General features: G+C 38.9%; 1 protein-coding gene across 3 annotated transcripts in view; it reads left to right on the top strand.

The window, feature by feature from the left end:
- LOC114478770 (cAMP-specific 3',5'-cyclic phosphodiesterase 4B-like) overlaps positions 1-18291 on the top strand; it is a 62141-nt gene extending 43850 nt beyond the window's left edge. For 2 of the 3 annotated variants that reach the window (XM_028472027.1, XM_028472028.1), the window contains 10 exons: positions 2119-2231; positions 10477-10570; positions 12324-12541; positions 12619-12717; positions 13014-13178; positions 13532-13631; positions 14498-14652; positions 14739-14861; positions 14952-15134; positions 16379-18291. In XM_028472027.1, coding sequence (XP_028327828.1) covers positions 2119-2231; positions 10477-10570; positions 12324-12541; positions 12619-12717; positions 13014-13178; positions 13532-13631; positions 14498-14652; positions 14739-14861; positions 14952-15134; positions 16379-16714 — 1586 coding nt within the window. In that variant the 3' untranslated portion in view covers positions 16715-18291. Of the gene's footprint in view, positions 1-2118; positions 2232-9555; positions 10055-10476; positions 10571-12323; positions 12542-12618; positions 12718-13013; positions 13179-13531; positions 13632-14497; positions 14653-14738; positions 14862-14951; positions 15135-16378 lie in introns of those variants that run through there. The other variant, XM_028472029.1, reaches the window with a different exon arrangement.
- The last annotated feature ends 2009 nt before the right edge of the window (positions 18292-20300 follow it).

Raw genomic sequence — 20300 nt, 5'->3', positions numbered from 1 at the left:
AAGCTTGATATGTGCAATATTTGAATAAAGTATTAAAGCCAGTCGCTTTTTAGAATAGAAGATAAAAAATAAATAAAATGTAATTAAAATTAAATCGCTTAATCTTCCATTGCTCTTGCGAGACAAAATACTCGTCATCTTGTCTGTTGCAATTGCATTTAATTGTGAAAAGCTTTCCTAAACGATTAAAGTTGTCTGAGGTTTCGTTAAAGTACTGTTAACTGAAATCTGTACCCCATCACTGCGCTTTTAAGAGCTTTGATCCACTCGATTGACGTAAATTGGGGAGCAGCGCCCTGACTGTCCTGTGTGCTAAGCATATGGATAAAATGTCTTCCATGTGTGAAGCCCTATGAAGTAGAGATCAGTCTTTTTTATAGAGAAAAGGAGGGTGGGGTGATCTTGATGCATTGAGCATTCACTCGCTGTCAGCAAAATTATGTTGAATCACTGGTCTTTGTCATTTTTACACATTGACCCTTTTAATTTGTGCTATTTCATGATTTATCAAGTCGGGATTTTTCATGTCTAAAAATTGTCATTCATCACTTCAGTATCTTTTCTCTGCTGTGACTCCACCTGTATGTAAGTCTGTGCCATGTTTTTGTGTAAGTCCACAGCCAAAGAGGAAGCTCTTTGGTTTCTTTGGCACACAGCAAAGCCTTGGCCTGGCCTCACACCAATGCAAGGAGTCAAAATTTGCCTCTCAAGTTGCTTCTGTAAACACAAAGTTTGGTGTTTGATATAAATCTTTTCCTCCCTCAGAGAAGTTCAAAGAGGAGAAATTCAGTTTGTGCAGTGTGGAGGTATACGGTGTGATCTCTGCTGCTGTTCACCAAAGTTGGTTTTGAAGTGGTTTGCTGGTTTTCAGTGGAAGTTAGCGAAGCCAATTGAGGTGTAGGTCTTCACAGGAGTGACAAGGTCTCATATTGTTGTCACTTCATATTATCGTCCATTTATTTCACAAGTCTTGTTCAGCAATATACTGTATTTGTGAATGTGGGTTGAAATCTGGATTTTCTCTTTTTCTTAGAAGGAAACAGGTTATAGAATGAAGTTATGTACACGAAGTTATCGGCCGGTGGGGGCAATAGCTGCGTTTCCATTACACTCGGAAATGTGCAAAGTCTTAATAGAGCAATAAAAACTGGTAAAGAAAAGAGCTGAATTAAAAGAAAAAACACTCAAATATCGCTAAAAAAGTTTTTACACTTTCATGTAGAGGAATTTCAGACGTTTCGATATTGAAATGTGTCACAAAAGCACTACTGAAATACTTTTTCCGCAAATACACGTCACAAAACATGGCGTACATGGTCACATGATGTGAGTTACCTGGTCACATGACCACTTCTCTCTGAGAAAACATGGCGCAGTATGTGTGGACAGAAGAGGAGACCGAGACATTTCTTAGTATTATACTGAAACATTATTTCTGCCACATTAGACGTGAAACAACAAAGGAATACAAAGTGTTGTAATGAGGTTTTGAGCATCCATCATCCTGCAGAGAAGTCTCACGGGATGAGATTTAATGGGGGTTACGAGGCTCCTGCCCAAAACGGCCTCCAATGGAAACACATTCAAAGCGCAAGTATACTTTGTCGACATTTAGAAATATCGCTTTTATTTGGCGAAAATCTGTAATGGAAACCCAGATAGAGACTTTGCGACAGCAGGAGGCAGCAGACCTCTTGGTTTTTCATTCCCTTCATTCAGAGTGATTGTAAGAAGTGGTAAATTAGTGAAAGAGAGACAGAGAAGCAGTGGGAGAAGCAGACAGAGTGGGAGGGGGTTTGCTGAGCACACAAGAACAGGAACAAAAGTGTATACAGAGGAGGAGGCTGCAGAGTGAGAGAGAGAGAGAGGGTTGTCAAGCACTACTGCAACTTCCCTGAACTTTATCTGAGGTAGTGAATTGCAGCAAGAGGAAGGAGGTCTGTGTGCAATCCTCCTCCCTTTCCTCTTCTGTCTTTGCCGGATGTCCTCCATGCCAGTCCCCCATACTATCGATCTGCTCTGGAACCCTGGGACCACCACCACACATGGTGTCCGGGAGCTCAAGCAGGGACATGGATCCCCTTGGGTCTGATTATGTATCCATGTGTCTGTTGGCAGATGAGTCCTACCAGAAGCTGGCTATGGAAACAATGGAAGAGCTTGATTGGTGTCTGGACCAGTTGGAGACAATTCAGACCTATCGGTCCGTCAGTGACATGGCCTCTAACAAGGTATGTGTTTTTTTAAATGGTGTTGAAACACAAACAAAACAGACATTTTACCTGATCAGTCAATTAAGAATCTAAGCTCATATTCAACATGTCAAGAATTCTAAGAGTCGGAACCATAATCAGGGTTAGAGCAGCAATTTTAAGCTGTTGACTGCCAATTTGGTTTTTTTAATGCATTTACTAAAACCATGATGAAGCTGTTATTAAGTCGGTGATACTCAACATGTGGCTCTCTTTATGTCTTGATTTTAATTATTAATCCTACAGAAAACCTATAAAGGGGGAAAAATTTTAACTCATTTTTATCATTTTCTTTGGCCATTTTGCAATTTCCTTTGTCCCATTTTATCCCCTTTTCCAAAAAATTTGAAAGTTCTTTGATTTTGTTTCAGATTTTAGCTTTCTTTTGCTAATAAATATCCCTTTTTGTCCATTTTTGTAAGTTTGCCAGTTTTTATCCAAATAAGCTACATTTTGCCCACTGAATAACCCTTGTTTCTGTTTTTCCTACATTTTGCCTCTCTTTGTCCCACATTTTTGCCCCTTTTCACTACTGTTTGCCACATTTTGCTCATTCAAGCTACCTTTTGACATTACATACCACCTGTTTCTTTGCCCATTTTAGTCACTTTTCACTCTTTCATTGCCACCTGTTGCTCATTTTTATCACTTTACTTACAGTTTACTCTTCACTGTTAACTCTTTGTTTACCTTCTCTGATCTAAGGCACTAAATTTAATTTTTACTTACAGTTGTCAGTTTGGGATTTCAGTGACATGCTGTCTGAAAATGAGAATATTTTATGTCTGTGACTTTACAGACTTGTGCCTGCCAATACAAATGCCCTTTGTTACAATGTGGCTGGTCCTTTTTTTTTTTTAACGAAGAATAAAATATGTAAATAGCTTTCCGTCACATTGACGCATTCAAAATGCAGTAGCGCATCAACTTTTAATACTGTTTTTCTTCTAACATTGACAATGGAAGGTTTGCATACAAGGTGTCAGTGATCAATGTAACGGGCTGCTTGCCTCATAAAAATGTTTGAGGTGTTTTTATATCTTTGCCTCGTGCAAACAAGAGGAAGGCAGTGCTTTGTATGTACACACGTGCATGCAAAGTGCTCTGATACATTTGACTTTGACCATAGTCTAGGTATTAGTTTTTTTGCATATTGTGTTCAAAAGAACTTTGATCCACATTCCCAAATTGTCAGTAAAATAAATTATATTTATTAAAGATATCATGTTTTCCAGAAATGTTTCATGTTGCTAATGTACAGAAAGTTACTTGAAAGTAATAATAATCATTAAAAGTAATGTAATATTGAAAACTGATAATTTTAGCACATCAAATATAATATATTTGTTATAATGTGATAATCACGGGGTGTCCCATAATCCACATACAGCCAGTAAAGGCAATGGTCACAAACACTGATCAACTATGACAGCTGATAAGCTTTTCCATGTGAGCTTTCAGATTCTGTTATTTGTAATTGTCTTGTAAATTATGCAATGCATGTAAATCTGAGGGTGACGGTTGTTTTCAACGTTATAGTGTGTTTCCACATAAGCAAAAAGAGTTGAACAAATAACCAATTTGAACTGTTGTTATAGTTTTGTGAGATAAACCTCATAAAAGAACTAAAAAAACAACTGTATGACCCATAAAAGAAAGACAATCATCAAATTACCAGTTTTCTTATTTTCTTAACTTCCATGCTAACACTGGAGACAGGATGGCTACATGAATGAGTATAAACTCTGCTTCAGACTGAAGGTGTTTATATCGGCTTGTGTTCTGCTGTGTGGTCTCAGGGAGGATCAGAATGGGGAACGTGGGGGTGGGTGGGGGCGTTGACGGTGCAGATCATGATGGGTGACCGTGACACCAGCTTCCTGTCTTTTTTTTTTTTTTTTGTAACCACACAGTATACACAGCCTCCTTCACTTCTCTTTCTTGATGATTGGAATAAGTATTCTTTACGGACAACTACGTCAATGGGACTGACTGGACAAAAGTGGATGTAACTGGGGAGGCCACACAGTGACCCTCTCCTTTGACCAATCTCGATTTTGAAATAGTTGATGACGTACAACTTTTATTTCCTCAGTGTGTTTGTTGTGCAAATGTGGAGTGAGACAAAGAATGTTCCTATTTTGTTTGCAGTGTAGTTTAGCGTACAGCAGTGTTTCTCAATTGGGGGTACACGATAGCACGAGAGGGGGTACTTGAGAGAGAGAAGAAAATTAACAAATGAAAGCATTAAAAATACGGGTTTTATGTTTGTTTTTAGTTCAAATGATAATCACACTGAATATTACCAGCAACTCACAAAAAGACAACAAAAACACACAAAATAAAGAAAAAATATACTGAATAATAAGAACAGACAAACGACTACAAAATACACAAAATGACACCGAGGCACGGTTAGCTTAGCATGTTGGCACTTCGGCCGAAATACACAAAAAAAGTGAGCATAGGATCGCAATTTGTAATTCCTATAACGCAGAAATAAGTCCTGGTGGAGCTGCAAACAAACGCTACCTTATTCACCATAAGAAACCACCACACCACTGAGTATGCAGCACTTAAAGCTAGAAATCAAAGCTAATGCTAAAGCTAAGCTAGTGCGGCAAAGAGCCATTGGGCTACTGTTGCAAACTTGTATTACTACTAGTGTGGAATTATTCTACAATATTCACTCATCCTGACAGTAAAATAGACCATCTACTGCAGTAATTCTTCTCTCAACTAGTAGAAAATGCTGTGAACACCTGATTATGCATGAAAAAAAAAACACAATATACTGTGAAACTGTTAGAATTTTGAAAATTACCTTGATATACATTATTGGTCATACCGCCCAGCCCTCGTGTGTGTCCATTCCTTCCCTGAACCTCAGGTTGTATTCAAACCCACAAAAAACTGGAAAGTGTCTCCACATTCAGTATTCAAGGACACAGGTGTGTCTGAGGTTACAAAGACCACACACCCTGCTGACCACCAGCCTGGTGTCTGTGACCTCACAGGAGGGAAGCTGCCTCACTATCATTAGCCTCCCCTCCCTTTAATGCTGATGCTGGTGATGGCCTTGGACAAACACAAGCATCTGAATCCGTTTAGAGGAGTTGCACTCTGTGGGACGGAGTGAGACCCTGAGCCGAGCAACGTTGGAAACTGTAATTCATGTGTGGTCACTTCAACTTTGAAGTACTGCTGTCTTTAGGGGAAAGTATGACAAAATGATTGAAACAGATGTAGCAGTGTGTCTGTAGCTGGACATCAAATTATAGAGCTGTGATTCCATTTGACTGAAAGGGTGGCGAAGAAATCAGACAAGTTGCCGTGGCGGTTATGGAGCTTGATGGTAATTAAAGAGTAACTAAACCCCTGCTTTCTCCTGACCTGCCACTAGGAGGGAAATTTAAAAAAAATGCCTTGATTATGGGCGGGGCTCTTGGAGCAGTTAAGACACGCCCAGTCTATACTATAAAATCTCCATTAAACAATCTATGCTATGTTAACTAGCTACTCAATATTCAATACACCTCTCTATTCATTCTTCCCTTAATCCTACCTACTCACCACAGATTGTAGAGCTAACAGGCGATAGTTTTTATAAAAGAGGCAGGGCTAACAGTGCTTGTTGTTTGTGATGCAAGATGGTGCCAAAACATCACATGATCTTGTTCTCTGCCAATAGCAAAAATCAATCATAATAGTCGGCGTTCAACCCTGAGAGGGCAGTCACTCTAACATTTTACAACTAAATACGCAAAATTAGAATACTTTTACTAAAATGTTAACTGTTGGACCAGGATCGATCAACAGCACTACTTCATACCCAGATAAATGTGTATTCAGCAGAAAAAAGGGGATTTGGGGTTTAGTTAGTCTTTAAAGTCATGTTTCCTCTGTAACTTTCTCCTCATTCATCAAAGGAAAGAAAAGAACGGGAAATATGTATAGTAGAATAAAAAAAAAAACTATTTTTAGAAAACTGTATAGCCTAGGTTACCAAAGTGGGGTACGGGTACCCCCAGGGATACAGAAATTGTCACAAGGGGTACATGAATAAAAAAATTAAAAAAAAGTGTGACAACATTGGAAACTAGAATATAAATAGTCAGGAGCCTCCATACATTGCCACAAACTACACATTGGCTCATGTAAGACTACCCTCTACCAGTGGTGACTGTCTTGTCAAAAAAGTGCAAATATGACAAGAGCTACATTGCTTTGCACTAGTAAAACGTGCTATCAAGACTTTGATGCCCTATGCCGCCACATACTTTAACTTTTCAAACCCACCTTTTCAAACTTGCTTTCAATTAACCTTTCTTTTACTTTTATAGTTTTTTCTGTATTCCGTAAACCGGCTTTGAGTCCCAAAAAAAGCGCTATATAAAATTGATGCATTATTACTATTATTATTACTTGAAAGTGAATTTTCAGCTTTGACAAACATGAAAACAAAATAGAGAACATGACTGCATGGAGAAAGATTTGAGACTCAGACTCTCTCAAATTCAGCCCAACATTACAGAGTGATGTGCCTCCTCTCAACCTCACAACTCTCATTAAAGTTGTCGTGAGTTGTTTTTCATAATTTCAGGGTGAAGAAAAAAAGAGTTTTTTTTCACACTGAAAATGCCAGTAGACTAATTAAATAAATCAAGTAACAATTCTTAATAAGATGTTTTCTTGTGTCCTTAAAGATTATTATTCATCTTTTAAATTATATATTAGTCCTCAACAGGATAGGTACAATTCGAGACAAATTTCACTGTAGGGCTTTGTTGTATATGACATTACATTATTATGTGTTTTTAAGTGTGCAGGAGTAGGAGGTACATGGCTTCAGGTTAAATGTCTGAAGACGTACGGAACTGTGAAAAGTTTAGGAACCACTGCTGTATAGATTTTCAGCATTTAGTCTACTGAGGATAAATATCTGAAAGTGATTGTTGTGATTTTATTCCAACAAAAGTGTTTTGTTGATATTACAAAGAGCCTCATGTGGGACATCCGCCTGCATTCTGCCTCTGGACTTTGTCAGATTACACCACAGGGGTATCGCATTAAAATGTCAAACTGTTCACGTGTAGCCACTTGTCTACCAAATACCCCACTGCAGCTCAAGAGATAAGTTGCATTCATGGCAGATACAGTAAATAGTGATGCACCAACACGTGAGCTGAGCACGTCTGCCAGGCTGGTTTTTGTTTGGACTTTTTACTGGTAAGCTTCTAGGTGTGTTTGTGACTTATTCCCTGAGGCTGTTGAAGCCTCATGTCTACCAGTAAATGACCTCTGTAAAGAAAGAAAGAAGGAAGTAGGCGGGGGAAAATGCTCGGGTCTGTGGCGGGGGGAGGAGCCATCGATCTATTTAGCTGTGTAGAACGAAGCTTTATCACTGATGGTTTCCTGCCTGACGCCACATCAGTAAATAGATTATAAGACGAGCTGAACACAAGCATCCCTCTCTCACTTTTAGGAGTTTTTTCTTTGACTTAGTAAAGTTTTTATTTCGTGACAATGGGAATATGCTGCTCTGATAAGGACAAGAAAAACATTGAGATGCTTACAAGATGGAAAATGGTAAGTTAGTAGTAATTGTTTTCACTTTAAAATGTAGAGAACCAAATACAGCCTCTCATTCACTAATTAATTATTCTCATCCAAGCTGTTTTTCATTTTTTAATGATTATCATATTAATATGTTGTCAGTTATATTTTTTACTGGCATTATTTTCCAATTAGAAACTTGATTTTTTTGTTGATTATTATAATATGTAAGTTTAACAGTCTTTTTTTTTTCATTATTATAATAAAATGAGATAAAATTAAATTACCCCGCGACCCTGAAAAAAGGAGAAAATAGATGAATGGGATTAATTAAGTTAAATTAAATTAATTAAATTCCAAGAATGCTCAAACTTCATTCAAAGGCACCTTATTCTATAAAATTATGTCTCTATTTTATGTAATCTCCTATTGCTACATATAGGTTTTTGTGTTTTCATAATGTGGGAACTTTTTTAATGGCACTAATGTAACACTGTGTTTGTGAGTGTGTGTGTGTGTTAACGCCACGCTATGACACAATCATTGACTTGTCAGCGTGCCATGAGTAATGCAGTGTGTTTCAGCTGAACTGCTTGACCAAGCGTGACTGACAAACAGCTGCGATTTCCTAGAAGTTGTGGAAATCCTTTTGTTCCTGCTCTACTTTATAGAGTCTATTGCTTCTTCCTGTTAAACCCAATAGAGCTGCTTCATTATAAGCACTATTTTTTTTTCCTTATTTATAAGCTTCCTTTGTTGTTATGAGCCACACTTTTTTAATGACCTGCTTTTTGGCACTCTAGTCTAGATGTTTTGTGCTGCCAGATCTTTGAAAATTCAAATATAAAGTTTTATATACAAGTAGATGTTAGTCGTATGTTTGGCTGCAGATATAAGGCAGCTGGTCTGACTGGAGAAAAGGCTCCATTGTACGTTTAAAGGGTAACATATGATTCCTGTTATGTGATGCAGCCAATCTCACTAAATCCCCATTTTAAAAAGTGTCATTATCAGTAGATAAATTCCTGTTTCTCAGCATCATCAGATTACAGTGACTCAGCACGCCTGACTGAGTCCCTGCACATTGCTCAGGGTTGAATGTGCCCCAGCTTCTGCATACGTGATGTAATGCGTTCAGACTGGGGAGCACCGTGAGCGTGATGTGAGACAACCATGTGACTCTGTTGCCATGGCGTTCAGGTTGCTCTGCGCTCGGTGGTTGCCTGCTGCTTGTCAACCTCCGTCATCTCTCTTGTACGTGTCCTCTGTGCAGAACCCTACTGCAGCATGATGATGATGATGGGTTGGTTTTCCTGGAGGATAACAGATTTGAAGGTCATTAAAGGTCATTGAAGTGAAACATTGTGATTATGTTCAGGATTGTAAATAGCCCCAGAGAACTTTGATTTAATGTGGATAAAAAAACATCCAGAGGATAATTGTATAGCTTTGTGTTCTTCTTGTGCAGTGCCTTTGCATTGCATTCGGTTTGTTGTGCGTTCACTTTTTGGCAGGTGTTGGTTTTGTTTGGCTTTGTACAAAGCATTGGTTTAAGCAGCAGCGAGACTGAAGGAGATTCTAGGGGCTTCTCCAGGCTTTCATATTCTGCAGTGCTATGTACGGTTCAGTACTTATCTGCAAGGTTGGATGGTACACACAGAGAGAGAGAGAGTTAACCAGTCTGTCTGCCACAGGGGACGCTATGCTCTCGCCCCCCCACCACCACCACACCTCCTCCCTCCGCCTTTTCTTTTCCTCCCTCTGTCGTGCCACCGTGCTTTTCCTCCCTGGCTTTCTCAAGCTGGGCTTTAGAAGGTTGGATTTCCCCCTCGCTTATTATTGGATTACATTTGGATGGTGACTGAAAGGAAGAGAAGGTTTGACCAGACTGGCAACGACTTAAAAAGCAGAGAAAAGGGCACATTTTTAAATTTGCATCGGGGGATTCCATCACTCAGAACAACTGTAGATAATGGGCGATGCTTAGACGAGGGGCGTTTGACCATGTAGGGGTCTGCTGCAGCCCCTCGGCAGAGGCTTCCTCCACTGGAACGTTTTTCAGACGCCATTAACTGCTGGAAGGTAGTGATTCGGTGGCATCCGAAGCTTCAGGCTTGGGTGGCTAAGCTCAGCCTTGGGGGTCCACTCAGAGAGGAGCACTCACTGCTTCTGCTGGGGAGCACCAGGGGCTCAGCACCATGCCTGAGGCCAACTACTTGTTCTCTGTGTCCTGGGGATACATCAAGGTATGGGTCTAAGCCAGGACTTTCCTTTGATGGCAGTGTGTGCAGACATGTTTACTTTCTGTACATTCTTATCATAACTACTACTAGTTGCTGCTAGTCACTTAGATTTGAATATTGACTCCATTATATTTCCCATTACCCTTTTTGCCATGTTTTATTATCACGCACTCTTTGTTACTTCACTCTTGTTTAGTGGTTGAATTCGTTGGGCAAACTGGTACATCACGTTTCCTTAGAACATGTGCGCATGGACCACGATGAACATTGTGTTACATTTTGTTTTTGTTCAAATGAAGAAAAAAAAAAAAAATATATATATATATATATATATATATATAGAGAGAGAGAGAGAGAGAGAGAGAGAGAGAGAAAATGCTGTGTGTAAATTATATTCCTTATGTCTCTTTTTGTTCTGCTTTCAGTTTAAGAGGATGCTAAACCGGGAACTAAGCCACTTGTCTGAGATGAGTCGCTCAGGCAACCAAGTGTCAGAGTATATCTCCAACACCTTCCTAGGTGAGCACCTTGTCTGCGTCACACTCCGCTCTTACACTGATCCTCACAAAATGTAGAAATGTCCCAATAATCCTCATTACCGAGAGTGGAAACATCTTGAAAGAAATCGTTTACAGCACGTGTGAAACCCAAGGCCCGGGAGCCAAATCCGGACCCTTAGAGCATCAAATTTGGCCCGCTGGAGAAAGTAAAAATGATAGAAAAAAACATTAAACATTTTGTAAATTACCAACTAATTAAGTTGTAGATAGCTCAGCCCCTCTAAATCAAATAAAACAATTAAAGGCCATAATAGAGTTTTCCACTTCTTATATCACATGACGGCACTCATTTTTAATCTCAACTTGTTGAAAGCTCTCAATTTTTCCAAAATCTTGCAGATTTTCCTCAAATGATTCCACAAAATATCCCCCAAATTCCTTAAACCAGGTAAGTGAAGATCCTGCAGGAACAAATATACACACGTATTTGATCATTTATATATCATTTATATGTGGAAGTGAAAATGAGGACACATTGATGTTGATTTTGCTCTTTTTTCCACCAAAAAAACCGTGGCCCACTGAAGCTAAAACTGGTCCGTATTTGGCTCCTGAACTGAAATGACTTTGTTTTTGTTTACAGACAGATTTAGTTACGTTCATTACAACCTTTACACATTTCATTAGTACATAAGCAATTTGACACAAAGTCTGTGCTAGAGAAACTCCTGAGTGGATGTGACCCACGCTCTCAAACCAGTCTGATCTGGTTTTGTTGGAAGAGACAGAAAGTTCCTTTACGCTGACTGCAGAGAAATGGGTGGTGGGGGGGCTTTTTACTCCCTCTGGAGGAGGAGTTGGAGGAAAGATGGAGAATGTTTGTGTTCTTCATCCTCTGCCATCAGGTCCAAGCAGACACTGCATTATTCATCAGGATGACAGCAGTGTTTCCTTGTGCTTTAAAAGCCTGCAGGCACATCGTGACTCAGTCTGGCCCCTCACATATTCACATATTCACACATATTCTACCAGCGTACAGCTACAGGCAGCCTGACGAGACAGTACACACTAACTACACACTGAGAACAGAAGACAGTTTCATGATTTAATCAAAACAAGGTGATGGAGAAGCTAATGATAATAAAAATGGTGGATTGAAAGAGTGGCAAACATAACAGCTACTGCATTGCAGCTAACACCTGTCAGGTGTACAGGGATCATTTTCTCATGCTTTGTAGAGCAGAGATGGGAAAATTTCATCACAGCTGGTCCCACAAAAATGTGATTTTTCCAATCCAGGGACACATTGTCAACATTCATGACAGCATTGGAAATACTGAGCAATCTGAGCATGAATACAGGAAAAAACAAAGGGTTTGTGTGTGTTTTTGTTCTTGTTTTTGTGTATTTTTCTGTTATTTTTTCTGTTTTTAATTGAATTCAGATAATTGACACTCTTTAATTTCTATTGGCAAACAGTTCCAGAATCTTATTCCACATACTGATACACAAAAGTTTTTCCTTGTTGTCCTAAAAGTAACTTTACTTCTCAGTTTGTAAGCCCCTTCCCTCTCAATAAAGAGCTTTTGAATGTTTCATGGTAATAATTTATTCTTGGCCTTAAATACAACTTGAATAGTTTGAAAAACGACTAAATCTGAAGCTGACTTCGACTTGCGGAACAATGGGATTTAATCTTTTCTAATGATGTCTAACAACTGAAGTAAACTTTGGATCTTTTGTTGAAATCTTTATGCATTTTTCTTTTTCAGACAAACAAAATGAGCTGGAGCTTCCATGTGCTCTTCCAAAGACGAGGGAAAGAAAGAGAAGACTTCAGCAGCAGCAGCCGATACAGCAGCAGCCGCATCAGGGTGGGATGATGACACAGATCAGCGGGGTGAAAAAGGTCAGCCACTCGTCCAGCATCTCGGGAAGCATCGGGAATCGTTTTGGGGTCAAGACGGATCAGGAGGAACTTCTGTCAAAGGTGAGATAGTCTGGGCCACGGCCAATCAACACGTTCCCTAGGACTTTGCTCTGATCAGCTGAATATTTCCGCAACAGGATCTGGAGGACATCAACAAATGGGGATTGAATATCTTCAAAGTGGCTGAGCATTCCCAAAACCGACCACTCACATGTGTCATGTACGCCATCTTTCAGGTCAGTCACATATGTAGTTAATAGGTGTGTAACGATTAATCGATTGTTCAATCAATGATTTAGTCAAATCGATCTAAAGTATAAACATCGATATCCATCGCCATATTGCCTTCCACTTTTATTTTTTTTGTTAAAACACCAAACGTGTGTTCGTGAGTCATAGTTTTATGTGTTTTAGGATTCACCATCTGCTGTCGAATGTCAATGCTAGAAAACATGACTTAACATTTTCATCACAAAGCCACTTTTGTCCTCGTGGACCGTTTGAAGACCTTTTTCCCCATGATTCTCTGCAGGAACGAGACCTCATGAGGACGTTTAAAATTCCAACGGACACTTTTGTGACGTTCATGCTGACCCTGGAGGGCCACTATCACTCCGACGTGGCCTATCACAACAGCCTGCACGCCGCAGACGTGGCCCAGTCCACCCACATCCTTCTCTCCACCCCAGCACTGGACGTAAGTGTCATTAAGTCCTCCATCACCTGACCCTCTGCTCCTTATGTCACACACACAACCCAGCTAAGACGTGCAGGATGTAGATTTCACCTTTTAATATCATCAGTTGTATACCTTTCTAATTGAGTGTGTCAGTGCTTGTCCACACCCTTTTTATAAGATGTTTGCACAGATTTAATTACCTGGCCAGCTCCATCATTATCATCATCACACAATGCATGCCAGCAGAGAGGATGACACAAGGGATTGGCTTTAAACCAGTGTCTCATTCCTTCCCTTGTATGGACATTGTACCAGTAATCGCTTACACCTTTGTTTTTTGTAATATTCCACTTCCTTGTATTCCTACACAGGCCGTGTTCACAGATCTTGAGATCTTGGCGGCCATCTTTGCCGCAGCCATTCATGACGTGGATCATCCCGGAGTGTCCAACCAGTTCCTCATCAATACCAGTAAGTCAAAGTAAATTGTAACTCATTCATGTAAAGTGTCAGTCTAAGTCCCACCCCAAGCGTGACATGACGGGAAATTATAAAAACTATAGAAATAATCTATTCAGGAGCCACTAAATTATTGTTTCTCAACCTTGGGGTCAGGACCCCATGTGAGGTTGTCTGGAGTTTAAATTGGGTCGCCTGAAATTTCTGAAATAGTAAAAATTGATATTTGAAATGTTTTTTGTTTTTTTTCTTTATTAAAACAACACACTATCTTAACTGTGTTTCTATACTTTCACTTTGTGAAATATAAATCTAGTCCAACTGAAATGCAGTAAAAAATATACATATATATATATAGTTGTAGAAATCTGCCACTCTAAATTCACAAATTCGATTAAAATCCACGATACTTGTTGCAGGGGTTTGCAAATTTCCCACGACTGTATCATGATAAGCTTTAAATTTTTCTAAATTCCTGTAATTTCTAAAAAACAATCCCACAAAACTTGGTCACAAAATCCTGGACATTCAGGGAAAAATATTAGTTTTTTATTGGTTGGATGTTGTTGGTTCCTTACATACTGTGCATTTAATTATTACGTGGAAATGAAAACTAGAGCACAATAATGTATTTTTTAACGTCTAAAATCTGTGGTTCACTGGGATCAAACTGCTCTGTTTTAGGCCTTTGAACAAAAACAGGTTTGACACCTCTGATTTAGTGTATTTACTGTAGGTTTACAAAATAGACAGATGGGCTGTGTCTACAAAAAATATATACAAGTTCGTTCAGACAATCCTTCTTAGTTGCCCTGGTTACCCGAGTGAGGATGGCTAGAGCCCTGTTTAATTCCTCTCGTTTTGCCTCTTTGTTCTAGACTCTGAGCTGGCTTTGATGTACAACGATGAATCAGTGTTGGAAAATCACCACCTGGCTGTCGGCTTCAAACTGCTGCAGGAGGAAAACTGTGACATCTTCCAAAACCTGAACAAGAAGCAGCGGCAGACGCTCCGCAGGATGGTCATAGACATGGTGAGGAAAGCACAGACTTACTCCAGATTCTGAAACATCAGGTTATTTTTAGGTACATTTTGTTTTTCTTTTTCCATTTATTCCAGGTGTTGGCAACTGACATGTCCAAACACATGAGCTTGCTGGCTAATCTGAAGACTATGGTGGAAACCAAGAAGGTGACCAGCTCTGGTGTCTTACTGCTGGATAACTGCACAGACAGAATGCAGGTAAGGGGAATTGTTTTGTACACATTTGCTGTTTTGTTCTTTTTAAGAGAGAAAAACTCGATGCCAAATTGCTGATTTGTTGATTGACAGGTTCTGTGTAACGTGGTTCACTGTGCGGACCTGAGTAACCCCACTAAGCCACTGGATCTGTACCGGCAGTGGACCGACAGAATCATGGACGAGTTCTTCCACCAGGGGGACAGAGAGAGGGAGCGAGGGATGGAAGTTAGCCCCATGTGTGACAAACACACAGCCTCAGTGGAAAGGACCCAGGTGGGAAATACCACAGTACTGATATTTGCTACTCAAGTAGAAGTTACTTGATAGACATTGTACTTAAGTACAAGTAAGCCATACATAAATTACTCACATACAAGTAAAAAGGAGCTGAATTAAAAAGTACTCAAGGTAAAAGTTACTAGTTACTTTCACCCTACATGTTTATTTTAGGTAATAAATCTTGCCGCGGTTCTCATGTAGAAACCAAATCTTGCACAATTTGGTACTTAATTTATTTTCTACAAAGGCATCTGTATAAAATAAAAGGTTTGTCAAATGTACATTTAATTCAAAATAAAAATATGTTCTCAGGCTCTAAGTATAGCTACATTTATGAAATCTAAAACTGAGAAAATAACAGGCATTCATTGCTGTTTTGGTGCAATGCGTCACGTTTAATCTGATTGGTCAGCTATGATGTGATGTATTTTTGTTGTCTGGTCATTTCATTTTTTTTGTAGTTTTACAATGTCCGTTGATCATTTTAAAACAAAAAATAAGAATTTACTCAGTAACGGTTGGGTGTACAAATGTAACTAATTACCTTACTTCTTTTAAAATGTACTTAAAGAGTAACTAAACCCCTGCTTTCTCCTGACCTGCCACTAATTAAAAAAAATGCCTTGATTATGGGCGGGGCTCCTGGAGCAATTAAGACACGCCCAGTCTATACTATAAAATCTCCAATGAACAATCTATGCTATGCTAATGAGCTACTCATTATACCTCTCTATTCACTCTTCTCTCTCTATAACCTACTCACCACAGATTGTAGAGCTAACAGGTGCTAGTTTTTATAAAAGGGGCGGGGCTAACAGTGCTCGTTTAATGCTAGAAGGTCCCAAAACATCACATGATCTTGTTCTCAGCCATTAGCAAAAATCAATCGTAATAGCCAGGTTTAAACCCATAGTGGGCAGTCACTCTGACATTTTACAACTAAATTTGCCAAATTGAAATCCTTTGACTAAAATATTAAATGTTGGACCAGGATTTGTATTCAGCAGAAAAAAGTGGTTTTTGGGTTTAGTTACTCTTTATGTACAAGTAAAATTACTGATTCAGAAATATACACAAAAAAGTACAAGTACCCATAAAAACTACTCAATTACACTAACATGAATATTTGTAATCTGTTACATTCACCTCTCAGAAATACAGCCAAGAAGTTCTTAACACAAATTCTCAGGTCTATTTTTATTTTTTACTGACGTCATCTCTATGCTTTACCCCTATAGGTCGGCTTTATTGATTACATCGTCCACCCCCTGTGGGAAACGTGGGCCGACCTGGTACATCCCGACGCCCAGGACATCCTGGACACATTGGAGGACAACAGAAACTGGTACCAGAGCATGATCCCTCAGAGTCCCTCTCCTCCTTTCTACGCCAGTGATGGAGAGGAAAGCCCCCTGCAGGAGGGGGAGGACAGACCTGTGGCCAGTAAGTTTCAATTTGAGCTGACGCTGGACGAACAAGAAGGACTGGGCACGGAGGGGTGCGGCGTGGTGGTGGACACAGGGCGAGATGGGATGGAAACGGCAACACAAGACGAATCCTCAGCAGAAACATAGCCAAACTTAAGTGTTTGGTCATGCTAAGTCAATTTTTCCTGCAGTGGAAATCCTGCACTTTGGCTCTGTGGAGCGTTCTGGTTTGAGAGCTTCCGACTGAATGTGGAGAGCCCCTGCTACGGAGGCCTGGAAACCCAGCGGCAAGTTTGTCTTTGAGGCCCCTGGAAGGGGGAACTGTAGGAGTTTCCTCCTGTTGTCACATGGCAGGATCCTCCAGACAAAGAAAATGAAGTGGATCTAAAGACTTTGTGTATTTGGACAAGTAAAAGTTAGAAACTTGCACTTCAAGACATTTTTCACCTTGTTGTCTCTAAACTCCTGCAACCAACAAAGTTGTTTGTAACCTGGTAGGTTTTATTTTTTACACTTTGGTGTGCCTTTTTATTATTTTTTACAATATTGTGTCTTCTGAAAGTGTTTTAACACATTCATTGAACACTTTCATGTAGCTGTAAAACTTGTCTTCTTTTTTACAAATCGGACAAAGTTGTCACAGTCTTCCTAATGTTCTGGCAATAGTATATGCTTCTTCTTGTTATTGTGGATGTATTTTTTATTCTTCAATGAACTTCCCAGCACAATTTGCACTTTGTGTTGTAATTGTAAAATGAGGAGAGAGTTGGAAATGTATTTCTAAGACTTATTGTCATAACACCAAATAATGTTGCTTGAGTTTTACGAAGGTTTTTCCAATGGCCTTCAGACAGTTGAAAGTAGTACGTTTTTTCAGCCTTGTAACAAAAGCACATTGAAGAATTCCCTGCTTCCTCACAGAAGTGTGAACGTATACCAAAAGTCTCACATGAAACTCAAATAAGTTGATTCAGACCCTCATTTGTTCATCTTGAACTTTGAATAAGCGTGTGCACAATTTTAACTGTTAGCGTTACAATCGTTCGTAGATTGTAGTTTTCATTGCAGCACTTTGTACATGTCGGCTGTTCAGCAGCTGGTTGCTGAACATTAAAGGAAGGTACCATGATTCATTAATGGTTTAACACCCATTATTAGGAGTGCGTGTGTTTGTGTGTGCGTGGCCACCGAGTTAAACTATTTTGTTGCACCCAGCTGTGTAATGCTGACCCTATGCTGTTTGTAACAGTGTATTTATTACGTTTTCCTTGTATTCTATGACAGTTCATAATATTTCTTGTATATTTGTTATTTATATAATAATCCATCAGATCACAGTTTGACTGGACTCGTCTGGTGGTTTGTCTGTGACTAGCGCAATATTTTGCATAACGTAGAGTTTTGCAGACCAGTTTTAAACTGTTTAATGCTTTATTAGAATTTCTAGCCAGATGTGTTTGTACGATTAAAACCAACAGCAGCGCAGAAGCTCTTTTTTGATCTTTTGTATCTGGCGGTTAATGAAGGCTGGATTCTTACTGCAGTTCCATGTGTGTACGGTGACGGGTCATTGTACATGTACAGGAAGACTTGCTGAAATATATTGCATTGTTTCAAATGTAAATTTTTCAGTTTTTTCCCCCTCACAATACATGAATAAACAGTGTATGTTGTGTTCAACACATGTTTTCTATAAGATTATTAAAACGGGCATGTACACAAAACCTCTTTGTCTGACTTATTCATTGCATTTGTAGAAAAATGAGCAGAAAAAAGTCTTGCGTATCAAGGTTGGTGTGAGCCAAGGATGTCATAGTTTCAACTGTTTGTTAGTTAACAAAATAATGTCAAAAGTATCCTTATTCATGCTAATGACACCCACTAACTGAACAGATCCAAACAGAACAAACGTGGTTGTTTGGCGTTTCTACATCCTCTGTAGATGTGGGTTGAGAATCTCAGAGACAAAGGAAGTCCCTGGAGGTCCTACATGAGCTTCTGCAGCACTAATCTGACACCAACACAAGATTAAAATCAGGTCAGCACTCTTCACTTCAGTGATTACATATAGAAAGGCAATCAAAGGTTAAGGTTTTCCATATATATATTTATATAGACACGTGCTTCAAAGGTTTTATCTCTCCTCATATCTAGAAAAGCCTGCAGTTCCCCAGGGATCATGTTGAAGAACCAATGTGAGACCTGGGATTTCCTCTGAATACGGCCTCTGTGACCCCATGTTGGTGAAACTGGTGCAACAATGCTTTCATTAAACAGCAAACACACCCAAACCACAACACACAATGTCTTCTAATGTAGGGGGAAATACCAAAAACAAACAAAGAAAACAGAGCGCCTTTAACTTATTCACACCTGCTATGCTCTCGCTTAGGCAATGATACAAAATCTGCGGCTTTGTAGCATTCTGCAGTGTTCGAAACATTTAGATATTTAATTTAACAGCATGGGATTTCTTTCTGTGTTAATTAAATAATTTAAATAATAGAGCCTTTTCTTCTGACAAACAAGGTTACAGTAAATTTCATTCACACACATCAGAAAGCTTCCTCATACCTGGTGCTGAGATGTTAAGGTTGTTTTTTTTTTTACAAACCAAACTCTTTGTATGAGGAGTGGTGTGTGCTAAAATTAACAACAGCTTTGTTTAAGAAACCACATTTAAAAACATGTTACTTTTTTTTTTTTTATGTTACTTTTGATCAGATTTAGAGCCATATTTGTGATGTTTTTTTCTCGTAAAAATACAATGTCATTGTTACATCTAAATTTAAATGTTAAGGATTACTAAATCTAAATGTTACATTTAAATCTTAATTTTAAATCTAAATGCAAATGTTAAGCCTAAGCCTAAATGGTAAATCTAAACATTGAATCTAAATGTTAAATCTAAATCTCAATGTTAAATCTAAATGTCACGGATGAAACTAAATGTCACGGATGAAACTAAATATTTAGCTAATATGCAAATTCCCCAGGGGTGCCAAAATAAAAGCTCATTTAACATGTAACTTAACATTCAACATTTAGATTTAGATTTAGATTTATCGTTCAGATTTAGATTCAAAATTTAACATCTAGATTGAATATTCAACATTTAGATTTAGATTTAACATTTAGATTTAAAATTGACATTTTATTTTTACGAGAGAAAAAAAAAATCACAAATGTTTCAAATTTGGTAAGAAGTAACATAAAATTCACAATTTTTTTAAATGTTGCAAAAAAAAGTTGCTGTTTATTGAAGTATGCATAACTTTACAATCTGCACCCCATAGTCTTTGTGCATTTATATTTCAGGGCCACTCTCACAAACATGCAAATTAACTTACAGCAAACAACTGATGTGGCTTCTGCTCACGTCATGACGACAGCGTGACTCTGAAGGAATGAACACCCACAAGTGTCTGAGGGAGAAAAACAGCTCTAAACAGAGTTTGGTCATTTTAAAGTCAGAGGTCGAGCATGGCCACGTAAACAGGAAGTGAGATAGTGATGCCACGTGCATCCTCCCTCAGGAGTTTCACTCTCCCATGGCTGTGAGTGTCTCAACCCAGAAAAAGACAAGAATCAGGAACATGCGATCAAACAAGAAGGCACGGTGGATACATTTAGTATGAGTTTAGAGAAAGACGAAACTAACAGTGGTAATCTTTGTCTTTAGCATATAAAATGTGTACAAATGAATCCATCAAAATCACTCTCATTTCTATAC

Source organism: Gouania willdenowi, chromosome 17 (assembly GCF_900634775.1).
Source record: "Gouania willdenowi chromosome 17, fGouWil2.1, whole genome shotgun sequence".
NCBI lineage: Eukaryota > Metazoa > Chordata > Actinopteri > Blenniiformes > Gobiesocidae > Gouania > Gouania willdenowi.
Note: the sequence above shows the minus strand (reverse complement) of the source record. Positions and strands in the feature narration are given on the sequence as shown.